General features: G+C 54.4%; 2 protein-coding genes across 5 annotated transcripts in view; one reads left to right on the forward strand and one right to left on the reverse strand.

The window, feature by feature from the left end:
• The window catches only part of LOC116944610 (muscleblind-like protein 2a), a 46,947-nt gene extending 35,913 nt beyond the window's left edge, over nucleotides 1–11,034 (forward strand). For all 4 annotated transcript variants that reach the window (XM_032958328.2, XM_032958330.2, XM_032958331.2 and 1 more), the window contains one exon: nucleotides 445–11,034. In XM_032958328.2, coding sequence (XP_032814219.1) covers nucleotides 445–459 — 15 coding nt within the window. In that variant the 3' untranslated portion in view covers nucleotides 460–11,034. The remainder of the gene's footprint in view (nucleotides 1–444) is intronic.
• Nucleotides 11,035–12,402: 1,368 nt separating this feature from the next.
• The window catches only part of PCCA (propionyl-CoA carboxylase subunit alpha), a 29,005-nt gene continuing 24,649 nt past the window's right edge, over nucleotides 12,403–16,758 (reverse strand). Inside the window, exons 23-24 of the mRNA XM_032958327.2 lie at nucleotides 16,736–16,758; nucleotides 12,403–16,016 (exon numbers count right to left, since the gene is read on the reverse strand). The exon at nucleotides 16,736–16,758 is cut by the window's right edge and continues 55 nt beyond it. Of these exons, the coding sequence (XP_032814218.1) occupies nucleotides 15,948–16,016; nucleotides 16,736–16,758 (92 nt within the window). The 3' untranslated portion in view covers nucleotides 12,403–15,947. The remainder of the gene's footprint in view (nucleotides 16,017–16,735) is intronic.

Genomic DNA, 16,758 nt, shown 5'->3' on the forward strand with positions numbered 1-16,758 from the left:
CTATGAAGGCCAGCACGGGCACACGAGGGGGTGGGTAGCCAGCACCATGCCCAGTGGCCGCCTTTGTCTCCCCAGTCGGTTCAAAGTACCTGATGCGGTGTGTATAACACATTGCCATGAGGGAGACAAAGGCGGCCGGGCGTGATGCTGGCCTTCATAGGTGCTCGATAACGGTACTTGCCCCAACAGTCTGTGAAGGCTATACAGGGGGGGGGGTGGTCTTTGTCACAAACACTCTCAGACAGCCACGCACACACGCACACACGTACACACATACACATGTACAAACACACGAATTATGCTCATCTCATTCTCCATCTCCATGTCCTCTCCCTGCCTGTCTCCTGTCTCCCTCGTGTTTTTGTCTACCCCTGTATATTGCCTCCCCCGTGTCTCCCCCGTGACCCCTCTGCTCCTACCCCCACCCCCACCGTGTCTCTCCAGGTTCTGCTGAAGTGACTTCCCACGCAGCCAAATCCCACGGGGGGGGGGGGGGGGGGGGGACCCAGTCCTCGACCTCACCAAAACCCGAGTCGTCTTTCGGCCAAAAAAAAAGAAAAGTTACGATTACATGAAATGGTGCGAGCGAGCGAGAGAGCGAGAGGGGAGTGCGGTGACGGGGAGGGGTGCGAGCGCGTGGAGTGGGGGCGTCAAACGCAGCCCGCGCGTGGCCTCTCGCGCTTCACCGCCGGAAAGAAGAGAGAAAAATTATACGGAGAAGAGAATATTTATGACGATTAGAGGAGAGCACTTTTTAAAAAAGAAAAAAGTAATATTAATAAATATCGATTATCCCCATCCTCCCCACCCCCATCCCCCTTCCCCCCATATATTATTTTGCCCCACAGTGCAAATTTAGCAAAGACACACAAACCCGCGAGTTGCGTTGGAACGAATCCGCTTAGTGCCGCGGCCATGTATCCTCTTCGAATAGCAAGACTTTCTTTTCGAGTAATATAAATACCGCGTAGTCTTTTTAAGTTTTACCGCAAATTTTTTGTTTTGGGGGAAAGACGCAACCGACGGATCGAATCGCCGGCGACCGTGCGGACGAGACGCTCGCCCCCCCCCCCCACCCTTCACGTCGATTTCAACGCAAACCACGGCCCCCCCCCCCTTCCACCGCCTTTGTCAATCCGCCCCGTGTTTGACCATAACTCATAATGCTGATTGGCGCGTGGGCTGGGGTTGGTGAAGGTGGCGGTTGAGGGCGAGTGGGCGGGCGGGGAACGGTGGCAGTGGAGGGCGGGGAGGACCGGTGGCCAAGTATTGAACTCCGTTTGCTGGGTTCGTGTGGCTAGCCCCTTGCGACCCACCGCCCCTCGCCGCTTGATGACGGTGGAGTGAGTCGGAGGTTTGGAGGTCGCCGTTCGTAACGCGCGCGGCCCTCGCGTCCATCCGCTGCCGGACGGGGGCCATCCCACCCCACCATGCCGTGCGGGTCACGGTTCTTACGTGACCATCCTTCACGCTGGCCAGTGCGGGTCGGTGAAGGCGCACAGCGTAGACTTACGTGGAGCATACAAGTACAGAGTAACGGTGGATTTTGCTGCACTGCCCAATGGTGTCCCCACGCCCCCACTTCACTTTCAAGAGCCGGCGAGATCGGGTGCATTGTGGGTGATTGGGCCACGGTCACGTGACCGGATTAATCGTCTGCATGTTCGTGATGCGGAGGCAACAGCTGAGAGATGGCCGCTTCTTACTCTTCATGGCAAAACAACCGCCGACCTACAGAATCAATATTTAGACCGGAGAAGGAATCCGTTGAGCTATGAAGCTCTCTTTCGCTAAATGTCCAATGTGGGCGGGGTCAGCAGGTTACAACAACAAACAATACAAACACAAATGATAGTTCAAAATAGAGAAAATACCAAGCAAGTCACCAAATTTAAATAAACTGAAACTAAGGTTGTTTTTTTTTACCTAGCTCAGCCCACTATTTGTATCAGTCCGGCAGGGCAGCCGGTGGAATCTTCTACTACCCCGGTAGTTCCCGTCCGCTGCTGCCCTCGCGCACCGATAGCGTACGCGGCCATTTTCAAACCCCCCTGGCACACTGCCGCCCTCCAATGACCTCCAATGACCTCCATTGACCTCCATTGACCTCCATTGACTCCGGCAGCCGCCACCTGCAGCATGAGGTATCCACCCAGTGACGGGAGCCGGAGGACCGGCTCCCATAATGCATTGTCGTTAATTATACAGTTGTAGGACCTGCTCCCGTAATGCACTGCCGTTAACTAAACAGTTGTAGGACCAGCTGCCAAAATGAATCGCTCTTAACGACGTATGACCGGCTACCATAATGCATCGCTCTTAACGACGTAGTTGTATGACCAGCTCCCATAATGCAGTGCTCTTAACGACATCGTTGTATGACCAGCTCCCATAATGCATCGCTCTTAACGACGTAGTTGTATGACCGACTCCCATAATGCATTGCTCTTAACGACGTAGGTGTATGACCGACTCCCACAATGAATTGCTCTTAACGATGTAGGTGTATGACCGACTCCCATAATGAATTGCCCTCCTCCACTAGAGGAAGTTCTAGGGAGTGCCCCTCTAAGAGGGTACTCTAAGAGGGTCTTTGACAATGAACCGACACTTCGTCCCCCATCACATGCGACCTGCCGATTGACCTTCCTGTTGCAACTCGGTGCCGCGGGCGTGTCGAGACGTAGCGGGGCCCACGCCCGCTTAGCCCCCGGAGTTTCCCGGTGGGAACTTCCTAAACCTTTTACTTCTGCTCGTCTCTTATGCATCGATGAAGACTTCTCGAACTCGCGCTGGAACACGGCACGGATAAGACTCCGCTGGATTTCTTTTTTTGTTGCGGAGGTTGCATCTTCTCCCCCCCCCCCCCCCTAAAAAGCGCGGCGAGACGCGAGAAATACAATATTAAGGATAAGGATTTTGTCCGCGTCTGGTTGGTCGTGCGCGAGCGCGCGTGTATTTAATGTGACGGGGTCCGCCGCCGCCGTTTGTTCCAAAGACGGCGCTTCACGCCGTAGGCAAACTCGGTTCGTGGTTCGCGAGTCGCCGCGCTTTACTGGGTCTCTCCCCCCCGGTCGCGCGCAGGTTTGAGTCGTTGCGCGCTGCTGCACGCACCCGATGATTGGTAAACAAGTCCCGATGCGATGTTTAGAGAACCGTCCGTTTAAAAATAATGGGAGATAATTTGTTTGTGTGCGTGCCGTGTGACGCGTGTGGGGGAACGGTGGGCGTAGCGGTTAGGGACCCGAGTTCCATTTCTGGCTGATGGTCAACATGGGTTGCGAATATCTGAACCGGTCCTGCGCTTACCCCGAGGTCGATTCGGCCAGCTGCGGCGCTTGAACATCGGCACTGCGGGAGACAGGCGGCCGGGCGTGGTTCTGGCCGCAGCTTCCCCTCTTGTGCGCCTTGCCGGCCTTCATGGTAGTGCTCGTTTTAACAGTCCACGTACTTGCCCCAAACAGTCTTGTCTGTAAATGTTTTGGGTTTACTCTCCAACGTACCGGCGTGCTGAGAAGCAGTAATTGGCACCTTTTGTTTACGTGACAAACCTTACTGAATGACTGTGGTCGGGTGGTGGCGGGTTAAACGACACATTTGACGCGATCTTGTTTAAAGCCAATACGGGAGTATGGGGGTGGTCTTTGCCCCACGTGACATCGTCCAGATTAAAATGTTTAGGGGTTGTGTCAACGTCGGCACTGGATCCACATCTTGCGCGCGCGTGTACAGTGCACGCGTATCCCGTTTTAACGTAGAGAAGGGGGGGGGGGGGCGATCCAAATTGGGATGGGTTACCGATCGAAGGTGTACCCAGGGAGCCAGCGTGCTGCAGCGTGGAACGGGGGGGGGGGGCTCGTCTCTCTCTGCGCTTCAAACCGCAGCAGCCGCCCGGTCTCGACGCACCAGAGACCGGACGGACCAGCGGGTGGCGGCGCGCGCGAGGAAAAACCCCCGAGCCCTGGCCAAGTAGAGACGTTAAACGCGGCGACGACGAGAACCATTCGTCCATCACTGCAACAGTTCTCTCCTGCTGGTTGCGGCGGCGGCGGTGGCGGTGATAGTTGGTGCTGATGGTGAGCTTGTTCGTGTCGACCTCGTGGTGGCCGTCGTCGTCGTCGCTCTCGGGCACCTGAGGCAGCACCCCTCTGATGTCACGGCTCCCCCCCCCACCAACCACCCGCTGCTGCCCACCTTCGCTCGGCGGGTAACGATGATGCGTGCGGAGGCGGCTCTCAATCGGCTACGACCGCTCCGTCGTTAACGTCGGCGATGCGTGCGAGTAATGGCGGGTGCGAGGAACCGGTTATAATTCGTGTGTTATACATATTGGCGGGGAGGGGTGGGTGGGGAGCGTGTGGCGTGACTACCTGCGGCCACCGGGAGGAGCTTACATTCACGACGACGCGTTAAAACGCAATCGAGTCGCGGCCCCCCAAATTGCAGCGATCCGTGGAACCTCCACCACCCCGAGGGGTCTGTGAGATCATCCACACGTGTGCCTCGTGGTTCACGTCTCGGAAAGAAGCCCGCGGGCGGTCTTGGGGCCAGGTGAAGGGCGTCGTCTTGTCACGAGCAGCTGAAGGATCGCGACGCGTAGAAAGGGTGGCGTGTCTTTTACAAAGGGTCGCGATGACCGGGCATGAGAATGGGCCGGGCAGGTGCTGGGGTTGAGGATGGGTGCTCGCCTTGACAGTGAGGTCACGGCCAGGGCGGTTCTTAGTGGCTGTAAGCCCTCACCGAACCCTCACTGGACCCTGAACCCAGTCTCAACATCGAGGCCACGCTCGGTTAGAGTCATGGCTCTCACCCTCGCACTAAAACCAAACCCCACACCGAACTAAAGCAGTTTAACCATTCACATAGCTCTCGACCTGTCGCTGGCCCTGACTCTATATCTAGCCGAGCCCAATACAAGGCTGCATCAGGGTCAGGATCACGGCTGTAGCGCCCTGATCCCTTGAGCCTAAAATCCAACATGACTTCAAACTTTTTTTAAATTGCGTGTCTTAATCCAAGCCCATACACAACATCCAGCCGAACACCAAGTTAGACCAGTTTAACCGTGGTTATTGTAGTCGGGAGCCTAACACTCAGTCCAATACAATTGTTCTGCCAGATTCGGGTCATGGCGTTAGCCCCCAGAGCCCTGCACTAAACGTCAGCTGAGCACGGTGATGCTAAACCGGTTCAGGGTCGTGGCTTTAGCCCTGATCCTGACCCCAACACGGAGCCGCACAGACCCTTATCAAACAAAACACTCACGGATTCGATGTTTTTTTGTTGTTGTTGCTCTTAACACTTTAACATTTTTTGTTACAGTGTATGAACATTTTAAAGAGAGGGAGAGAACATGTTTTAAAAATGATTAAGAAATGTAAAAAAACATACTTCTATAAGTAAGGTATATAGAAAAGTCTAAAGGTTTAGTGTCAAATTTTTACGATATTGTAACGTAACGATAAAGTTCTAAACATTTTTGAACTTAGCCATGTTTTGTAAACACGACGGAGATCTTTTGTACGAGTGTTAATAGTTACCAACTTTAATTTTACTTTATAGTATTTCATTCATTTCTGTCATTTATGATCGTTATTCTCGTAACAGATTCTAAATATGCGTCGTCGTTTAAGCAACCGTGGGCCGGTTTTTACCCCCCCCCCTCCCCCTGTTGGTAGCGGCCGAACGAATACCGAGTTCCCTCTCCCCCCCCTTCCTCCACTCTCTAGAATGGTTCGGTCCCCCCCCCCACGCCTCCAGCCCACCACGTGGTGGCGGTTAAACGCAGAGGTTGGAGCCACGTGGGTGCGCGGATGACCGGGTTGTGTGAGAGACAGGAGGAGGAGGGGGGTGGTGGTTGTGGTGGTTGTTGGGGGGGGGGGGGTGGTGGTTAATTAAAATGGGTTGGTCTAGTCTCTGTTTTTCGGGGGTGAGATGTTGAGAGTCGCACTTAACATTAAAACGAAATGAACTAAAGTTATTTTAAGAAATGCAAAACTTAAAATCGATTTATATATTTTTGTTGTTGTTGTGGAAGAAAGGGGACGAGCTTTTGATTTTAAGGGGGAGCGGTTTGCCAATATTACGCGATTAAAACCCGGGCCGCCGCCGCTGCTGCCAAACTCCGTCTTCTTTTAAGTTCTTCTTAACGAGAAACGGAGAAGCGATTACAAAGGTCAAGTCGGCAATTTACAGGAGACTTCACTCGGCTCAACTCACCCGCTGTGAGCCGGTGTCCAAACCCTCCACGCGGCAGAGCAGAGAAGGGAGGACGTCCTTCCTTGTCGGGATAGTCGTTGCGGATAAATGGGGATTGTGGTCATGTGAGTGCGGATATCGCGGGGGCCGTGGTTACCGTGAGTACGGATAAGTGCGGATAGCAGGGAGGCGGGGACGACATTCCAAGAAGTTAAAGCGCCGTATCCCCTTCGTGCTCGGACGCTAGCAACTTCAAGGGCACTGGTGGAAATTCCACGTTTTTATGGCGGGAGGTGTTTGTTTTCCGCATAGTGATTGGTTGGTTTGGTGTGGTTTTTGCGGTTGAGGGGGATAGGTTGGCACTGGGGGTGGGGGGGGGGGGCCCTCGGTGTACCCCCCCCTACCTCCCCCCACTCATTGCACTTGTGTACATACAGACCGGGGCGTGTTAACACGAGAGTTGGGATTCACATGAACTTCATGTGCATGGGGGGGGGGGGGGGGCTCTTTAACCGTGCCATCTACCACGCTGCGCGGTACGGCTTGTTATTGTATGTGTGTATGTATGTTGAACTTCTTTCGCACCGTACGTGGCCAACCGTGCTAATCGGGGAGGACAACAAACTAACCACAACAACAACAAGGAGCCGGTGGGGGGATCACGGCTGTCATCGACATGAGTGTGGTCCGCGTGTGTGGGTGTTGAGGTGCTCCCTGCCCTCTTGTTCACCGCACTTGGCACAGCCTGTCAAGACGCCCTTGGTTGCTCGTCACAGTCGTCCGGCCCAGCACTTGTCCAGGCTCAAGCCCCCCCCCCCCCCCCCCGCCTGCTTGGCTTGCCGAGACGTGACGAGATTGGGAGGGGTGGGGGGGCATTCTGGGTGATTTTTGAAGCGTTGATGGAGTCGAGTTCACAACAGCGGTCGTCTCTTCCCCCCCCCCCCCCACACACAAGGGCGGATGCTCGTCACGGATTGCGTGGTGCTAATTGTGGACATTCCACATTCATATGGCGGGGGAGCCATAATGTGGAAATTCCACACTCGTATGGCGGGAGCCGGTTTGGATGTTACTTAGAACAGGCACCGTTGGCTTTCCTACATTACTGGTAGAGTACTCACTCGTCGTGTATCTGTTGCACAGGGGGATGATTGGCTGACCGGGATTTGAGAAACGCCGCTCCGTTAAGAGGGAAGCAAAAACTTTGAAAAAACACACACAATTCTGAACCCAAAAATTGTCGTGGAAAATTTATGACAAAATAATAATGAAGACGTAAAATGTTTAATAGAACAAGTATTCGTCCAGTCGATGTGTTTCCAAGGCCTCGCAAGCGAGGGGTAAAACTGATGGTGCTGGCAATTGCATGCAATGATTTGGGTAACGCAACGAAGAGGTTGGCGATAGCTGATGGCAGGAGGGTGATGGAGCGTCGCGGTTGTGATCATGAAGAGGAAGGAGGAGGAGGAGGCTGTGGGGTGAGTGGGACCGCGAGTTCAGGAGGTTAACCCGGGACGGGCATTGGAGCTCCAGGTCGGTGGTGATTGATGATGATAAGGCTCTTTTTAAGAGTGATCCCTAAAGATTGGGCCGCTGAATACACATCTTGAACTTCTTTCGCACCGTACTCGGCTAACTATGCTCATCGGAGGTCCGGTGGCTGGGGGGGGGAGTGGGAGAACAACAACCTAAACACAACAAGAACTTCTAAAGAAATTCGTTTTCAATCGAGAGGATTTAGAATTGCATAGCTCCAGTGGCTTCCTTATCTCGAAAAGGAAAACAAAACGCAGAGCCGAGCGAGGTGGCTGTTGTGGCTCCGCGTTCCGAGCACTTGGCCGGCTCCATTAAGCGAGATTCTGGGTTTGACTCCGGGTTTGAGGCCGCGTTCTCACGAGCAGTGGAGTTGATGGGTCCTCAGCCCGGTCACCGAGGGGCTACACATCACCCCCTTCCTCCCTTTGTCAATCCACGAACTGGATGAGAGTGTCTCCCCATGCAACCATACTTCACCGCGCTGGTCAGTGCGTGTTGGTGAAGGTCGGCAAGCGATGCCTTGCGCAAAGTCTCCCGACACCTGGCGGGCGCTCGTTTGCAGGACATCGGCAGGGTGTGGGGGATAGAGGGAGAGCGAGAGAGCGGTTCATGGAAGTGACTTCAGATGTTGTTATCATCTACCAGTGTTGTCTAGCAAGGTTGTGTGCTCTGCTCGCTCCCCATCCATCCACACGTGGGTGGACGGGGTCGGGGATCTCCATTCACCGCGCGCGTGCCGCGGACTCCGATCACGTCGCTGTCTGCAGTAAGATTTGCGTAATATTCACGTGATTTGTATAATTACAACGCATGGACGGGCCCGTCTGTTAATCCACAGCTGGGCGGGGAAGCCTCCCTTCCCGCATGCCGTGTTGGTCATGGTGGTGGGAGGGGAGGTGGGGTGTTTGACCATACTTCACCACCGCTGGCTACTGCGAGTTTGAGACGAGGGGGGGGGGGGGGGAAGCCACAGGGGTGAATCGCTGACGTTAGCCGTGAGCCGCGACCTCAAACTCGGTCAAGAACCACACTCGGGATCCATGAACGCATGGCGGTGAAGGGGCTTGCGGACCTCACGTGCGAAGGTGGCAGTACAGCAAGTAGGTTCGCGAGTGGGGGTCTCGGGGGTGTGAACAGTTTGAGACTTTCGGCGTAGAGGGGGCTGATGGCTGAGTCCACTGTTAATGGTTTCCGTGTTTACCAATCATCCGGTGTGTATGGCATGTAACGGAACCTGTGTATTTGAATGGGATTTGTGCTGTAATTGGTAGGGGAGCGTGCTGTTTGCGAGCGCCTATTAAGGACGGAAGGGCACACGTACGCACGAGGGGGTGGTGGCGTTGCCAGAACAATAACAGTAATCTGATTTTCTTTGAGGCAGGGAGGCCACTTGCCACTGATGTTTGCCGTGGCAGGGAATCGAACGATGGGGTCGTAGCGCAGTGCGCAAGCCACTGCACCACCCCTCCCCACAAAGACAAAGATCCCCCGTGTAGCCTTAACAGACTGTTGGGGCAAGTGCTGTTAGCGAGCACCTATGAAGGCTGGCACGGCACACGAGGGGGTGAGTGGCCAGCACCACGCCCGGCCGCCTTTGTATCCCTAGTGGCAATGTTTACACACCGCGCCAGGTACTCATTTGAGACCGAATCGACCTAGGGGAGGCCCAGGACATGTTTAGATCATCGTCACTGGTGTTGATGGTCCTTAGCGGGAATCGAACTCGGGTCGCCGGGTTCGTAGCGCAGCACGCGACCCGACACACACACACGGAGGACACAAACAGGACGACACGGATGAACAAAGACAAAGATCCCCGCTGTAGACATGCAGTCTGCCGGAGCAAGTGCTGTTCGCGAGCACCTATTCATGGGTGTGTCCAGAACCACGCCCGACCGCCTTTGTCTCCCTCGTGCTCTCTGCACGCCGCACCGAGCGCTCGTGTACACAGGGATACCCACAGCAAGGGTAACAAATTCCCCACCTAAGTGGCGGTGACGGCAACACCTGCGCGTGTGCCAGGCCAGGTGCACATTGGAGGTCGACGCACGCCTGCAACCACGCCCCGTGCACACGGCAAAGACAAAGATCCCACCCCACCTCCGATAGCTTTAAGAGAGCGTTCGTGGCCAAGTGATTTCTCACGCGCGCGCTCCCAGCCGAGACGAACGCCGCTCGCCCCGTGTGTGGAGGCCGCCTACCCGGGCTATTGGGCCACGTGACGTTCGCCGATATTGCACCCGGCCGCCTTTGTTTCCCCGCCGCTGACTTTCACATCGACCCCCCCCCCAAAATAATCCTCCCCCACCCCGACGACTTCCCCAAGGCGAACCGTGCACGTTCTCGTCGCTTCTCACCCAGTGGTGAAGTAATGGATTATATATATTTTTTTTGGGGGGGGGGGGGGGGGAGGGAGGGGTGGAGGTGTCGATACTTTCGTACAAAGTCCCGCGTGGGTTTTTGCCTGGAGCGGAGAAATGCAGGGTAACGCGGGGCGAGGCGCGCGGTACTGCCGCTTTCCGTGGGGGGGGGGTGTCCCTTAACCATACTTCACCGCGCTGGTCGGTATATGAAAAACGGGAAGCCCAGGACTAGTTTCAGTGATCACTCAGCGCTAATGTTGGCCGTGGCCGTGAATGGAATTCAAGGTCACCGGGTTCGTAGCGCGGTGCGCTTGCCTCAGCGTCACCGCGCCAACATCTCAGGAGAGAAATGTGAAGTCACCCGGTCGGGAACGGCGTCATCGCTCCCAAACTCTGGAGTCTCATCAAGAGCTTCGCGAGATGGCTGTCATGTGCGGTAGCTGTACAACAAGTGGGTTCTGGAAGGACTCTGTTTGGGGCGTGACAAAGGAATGAGAAGCGCCGGGGTTTGAATTCGCCGAGCCACGGTTTTTCAGGTGGTTTGTTCGTTTCCCGTGTGTACCAATCATCGGGTGCGTGCAGCGTGTAACGGCGAACCGCGCGTGCTGCTGCGTGCGGGATTTTCGCGGCCTTGAGCCTGGGCGTCGGGCAAATCAGATGCGAGCGTGGGGGGGAGGGAGGGAGGAAAGATGAGGGTTTGGGGTGGCTGGAAGGGCCTCAGAATCCAGTCGGCTGCTGCTGTGGTTTTTCGGTGGCCGTGCCCGATCATGACACAGGGGGGAAGGGAGGGAGGGAGGCGGCATGGCGCATGAATGTATCCATTAAACAAACAACATGCAGATCGTCACAAGATGTTAAACGCGTGAGAACTTTACAGGGATGTTTGTTAAGAAAAAAAAACAACTTTAATGAGAAAATAAATAAAAATTGTGTCAAACGTTGCGTCCAAAGAGCGCTCGGTGATTTCTCGCGCGGATTCACGGAAAATGTGCAGCTATGCGTTAATGAACCCGCGTCGCCACCACCATCGTCGTGATTGATCGTGAGCCGCGACGTCGACACTAGTCACCCCTGCCTTGTCATGCAGGGCAGCCCTGTGCACAATTGTGGAACCCCGTTGTTGTGCAGGGCACCGCACTCGGCACAAGGCCCTGTGAACAACAAGTTCGCTTTCCGAGGCGTCAGGCTCTCCATCACTTCGCACTCCTCCTCGGCAGGTGGCTTCATTAACCCAAACGTTGAGGCTCCCAAGACCCCCCCCCCCCCCCCCCCCATTGCAGAGTCAGCTCTCCACTTTGTTTTTTGGGCGGAGGGAGAATCCAACTCTTCCAAGAGGGTAATCCTGGGGTGGGGGAAGGGGGGTTAGAAATTGGATCGCTATTCTCTCTGCGGCATTGGTATTCGAGGTGATGCTGCTGCACTTGCAACGTTCTCGCCTGCCCAGGAGTCATTCATAGTCGAATGACTCCTGGGCATCTCTGGCTACTGGACAACTGTGAAAAAGAGCTTCATAGCTCATCGGATTCCTCTAGTATAAATACATTCTGACTTTAATCGTATTCAAGCGTCAGGAAGTGTTGAATGCGCGTACCGAGCAGAACACCAGAGCAGCTGCGCGAGTCACGGTCCCAATATTCACCCATTCTCGGCATCGGGAGGATCAACCGACATTCTCACGTAACTTTCTGCAGCGAGCTGGGACTCGGCTATTGGTGGCGGGGGGGGGGGCGAGTTGACTGGGGTCCTGGTAGAATACCAAACCCCCAATGGAAGAACGGCAAGTGTATTTTACAGATGACAAACCAATCATCAGTGGTCAGATCACCGCCATGGTTAGTCCGTGTCAAGGGACTAGGGGTTAGATTCAGGGTGCCGCTTGAACCCAGCACGCACCCCCCCCCCCCCCCCAAGCTGTTGTGGATGTGACCGAACAGCAGGTCGCTAATTACACAGGAATGATGAGTGCCTACAATTTTTTTTATCCTGAGGCACTTTAAACAAGCAGCTGTGGATGGAGATCATAGAAGGCATCGGACTAAACCTTGCCCTCATCCCATAAAGATTCGTCTCGCAGAGGAGTAATTGGCAACCACCACAAATGCATTTCCTCTCCTGCTGCGAATGTGGAAGGCAAGGCCACAAAACACAGTTTTAGACACGCTCATACATACACAGCTCCACCGCCGTATAGCCTGTTGGGGCAAGTGTTGTTCGCGAGCAGCACCTATGAAGGCCCGCACAGCATACGTGGGTGGCCAGCAACCACACGCACACACCAACACCCACAAACTAACAGACACCCCCATGTACACATTCATTTAATCAGATTTTTGCAAAGACTACACACATCTCCGGGATTCATATTTTTACAGTTTAAACAATTACAGTGATCACATCTTCTTGGTTCTTTCGGTAAAGTCACGTAGAATGGAAATAAAATAATAAAAATAAAACAATAAAATTCTCACGACGTTTCGGCCACAACACAAGTAGCCTTCTTCAGGTGAAGGAACAGAACTGTCGGGACGACAGCGCTTCAATGATCACAGTTAATAACTTCTGTCTGGACATCAGTGTGCAGGTGATGCACGTGAAATGTATAATTCGTTACCACAAACGGGAAGGACAAATCAATTCAAACTCCGTACGCGCACGAAAAAAACGTGTCCACAGAGGTAGGAGTTTCCCATGCTCCAGCGCTCACGCCCGCTAAGGTCACGCCCTCTCCTCTCCTTTAACCAAATCACCTCCGTTCAAATGAAAAAATCCGCCGTTACACGCCACACAGCTGACGATTCCGAAAAAACACGGTTCATACGTGAGCGAGAGTGCCGATTGAAATGATGCAGGTGGTCCGTGCGTACGGTGCTCGGAAAACACCGGTTCGGACGAACGATCTTGCCAATCGTCCAGGCTCATGCAGCCATGTATTGAAATGGAGATCACGAAATGTGGAAAAGGCGGAGCGCGATGGGTCGTGACGGACTGGAGTTTGGAAGACCGCATAACTAGTACACGAAACCGCGATCCACAATTCCCGACGACTGATCCGGGACAGGTTTGTTTGTTTTTTTAAATGGAATCTGGTGATTTAAAATTTCTAAGAAAAAAAATGTTCCATGACCCACAGTGACCATAAATACCATTAGCGTCGCAAATCAGAGTGGTGTGCTATTGACATTCATTATTATACTTTAACAAAAACACACTTACACACGTAAAATCAGGTGGGTGATGGATTCCACAGCTTAGCAGCACCGGGTGGTGTGAAGGTGACGGGTGACGAGTTCCAGAGTTTGGTACCGTGGCGGTGTGAAGTGTGTACATAGCGTGTATGTTGCACTTCTATCACACCGTACGTAGTCAACCGTGCTCAGCGGAGGTGCAGGGGGGGAGTAACAAAGGAGGAGCGCTCGGAGTGGAGAGCGCGACGATGGGGGAAGACAGGTGCGCGACTTGAACGCGGAGCGCGACCAAAACTCTCGCCGTGGCCGTGAGGGCCCCGGCAATCGGGGATTGTCCCCTGGCTTGAAACCGTGTGGCCTTGCCCCATCGTTACGAGGTAAAGGGCGAGGGGCTTCCCGAGCAGTGGGCCGGGTGTTGGCAGAGGAGCGGGTGGGGCCTGTGAGCGATGAGGCGGTCACTCAAATGGGGGGATGGGGGGGGGAGCTGGTGGGCGAGGCTGGCGAAGGGATCCCAGCTCGCCACGCGCGTCCCGGTTGGAGTTTCCCAGAAACTTGAGCAGCTTTAACAAAATGGGTCGTACACAGGCGGGGCGTAACATTTCGACTGCAGAGCAGCACTGACCATGGTAACATCGGCAGAAAAAGGCCGAGAGAGGTGAATATGAATCAAGTAACTTCCAGCGAAGCGCCGCTTGCGCTCCGAGCGCCCGACTCACAAGTGGAGCGTGCGCAAGTTCAAATCCCAGTCAGGGGTCAACTCAACCCATCACCATCACCACCAATCCATGATTAATTAAAATGAGTAACGCTTTGTGGTATGTCAACAATGGTCGTCCGAGCTAGACGAGCCCGCCCCAGCCATGTGAACGTGGAATTTCCACTGCTGACTCAGGGGCCCCATCACCGAGCGTAGACATACGCTCACTCGAGCAGACGGATGCTGCCTTCGAGTATGTCGAGAAAAACCCGGACTGGCTCCGTGTAGCACTGAAATGCGGAGTCAGAGCCGAGCCCGTGTGTGCGGATAAGTGCTTACTCGCTGGTGAGTTGGGTCACGTGGGTGTGTGTGTGCGTGTGTGCGTGTGCTTGTGTGCGTGTGCGTGTGGACGAACGGAAACGTGGGGAGCGGTAGCGTGCTGCACTACAAACCCAGCGACCCGGGTTCAACACCAGTGACGATTATCTGAACCGGTCTTGGGCCTCCCCTAGGTCGACTCGGCCTCAAATTAGTACCTGGCGCGGTGTGTAAACATCGTCACTCGGGAGACAAAGGCAACCGGGCGTGGTGCTGTCTACTCACCCCCTCGTGTGGCGTGCCGGCCTTCATAGGTGCTCGCTAACAGCACTTGCCCCCAACAGTCTGTTAAGGCTACACGGGGGATCTTTGTCTTTGCACGTAGACATGTGTGTTTGTATAACTGCATATTCACTGGTGAGATGGGTCGCATGTGTGTGGATGTGTGCATACATGTCAAGGGATGGCTCCCTATTGCTCAACGACGTTATGTATGCCGATGATTTGGTAATAGCTGCTCATTCAGAGGAGTTGGAGACACTGCTAATGAGACTGGAGCGTGCCACTAAGAGATGGGGCCTTACCATCAGCCCCACTATACTAAGCACCTGCCTGGGTATTTTGTACCATCGGACACTCCACCCCCACAACTCCCAATCGGTGATGGGGCATTTGTGGAGAGAGTGGAGAGTTTCCCATACCTGGGCAGTGTGCTTATGACCGGCTCCAGTTTAACAGCAGAGGTCTCACTCCGAATCAGTCGAGCGGCAATATCTTTTCATCGGTTGCGTAACGCTGTGTGGAAGCTACCTGGTCTATCGCTCCGCACTAAGCTTCAGGTCTTCTCGGCTACGGTCATTCCCTCCCTTCTCTACGCTTGCGAAACGTGGACCCCCCTAATGGAACATCTTCGCCGGTTAGAAACATTTAGGCTAGCCTGCCTACGATCCATCCTGGGTTTAACCAGGCTGGATTGTGTGAGGAGCTCACAAATCCTTGAAAGATCTGGGTAAGGTCCCATCGGCAAGCTCCTCCAGCAGGCAAGGCTGCGTTGGCTGGGTCATGTAGCCCGCATGCCCAGCCACCACATGCCGAAACAGCTTTTGTTCGGCCGGATCGAGGGGGCTAAACGGGCGCGGCATGGGCTAGAGAAGAGATGGAGTGATGTGGTACAGGAGGACGTGGAGCTGAGTAGAATTGCCGATGACTGGTACCAGCAGTGTCAAGATCGGCCTCTGTGGAGGAGGCTCGTGAAGGACGCTACTGGGCAGTTGGAGGCAGTCGCCCTCCAACAACAACGGAGGAGCGACGCTCACAACAACGAGCGGAGCGCCGGGTGGCTAAAGCACAGCAGGTTGGCACAGTAGGGGGCACATGTGGTGCACCAGCCAGTCATCTCAGTCAGTCGACCCGTGGCACTTGGGTCTGCCCCGTGACCTCCTGCCAGCGGGCGTTCGACACTTCACGTGGCCTCAAGGTGCACATGGCCTGGCACAAGCGTTGTGGTGACGTCACCGCCACTTAGTGGCGAATGACGGTTGTGGTTGTTGTTGCATACATGTACATCTCTGTGTGTGTGTGCGCGCATCTGCGTATACATCTGTGTGTGTGTATCTCTGTGTCCATCTGTGCCTATCTCCGCACTGGTTTTCATTCGAGTTCTACCAGGACGTCTCCCTCCCCCACCGTGTCTCCGGCGGCGAAGTGAATGGCCTTGACCTGAGTATAGGGGGCAGAGAGAGGGAGGGAGAAAGAGGGAGGGAGAAAGAGGGAGGGAGAAAGAGGGAGAGAGGCCACCACCACCACAGATCACGTGAGTGAAGGGTAACGCCGGAGTGCGTGCATGAGCGAGTGGGCAAGGTCAGGCAGCAAGAATGGTGCTGCAGTGGAAACACTCGCGCCTCAAAGCCAGAAGTTCCTGGGTTGGATTCCCAACTCAGAAGCCTTTCTGCGTGGAGTTTTGTATGATCTCCACCTGTTCTGCATAGATTTCCTCCAGGTTCTCTGGATTCCTCACCAAAAACTACAAAACACGTACAATGTCACTGATATTGGCCAAACATCCCATTGCTAAAAAAACGATTTGCAAGTGACTCCATTGTACGTAGGTATGTTGAACTTCTTTCGCACCTACCATGCTAATCAGAGGTGCGGCGGATGGACAACAAACTAAACACACAAATTAGTTTTCAGTTTAGATTACACATAGCAATATCGCCTTCCCCCGCCCCCCACTACAAAAACTTGTCAGGACTCTGCTGAAAGAGTCATGAGACTCATCGAGGCCTTTCCAGGTCAACGAGTGTAACAGTAATAATAAAGTGTGTGCTTGAACGTGTGAGTAGGCATGCATGCAAGTACGTGTGAAATTGCGTGCGTGTGTGCGTGCGAGTTCAATGTATTATGCAGCTGTGCGTCTCCGCATGCAAACCACACACCTGTCCACTCCTGCTGGCTGTCA

The sequence above is a fragment of the Petromyzon marinus genome, chromosome 21 (assembly GCF_048934315.1).
Source record: "Petromyzon marinus isolate PM22_M1 ecotype Great Lakes invasive population chromosome 21, UKy_Petmar_22M1.pri1.0, whole genome shotgun sequence".
Classification (NCBI taxonomy): domain Eukaryota; kingdom Metazoa; phylum Chordata; class Hyperoartia; order Petromyzontiformes; family Petromyzontidae; genus Petromyzon; species Petromyzon marinus.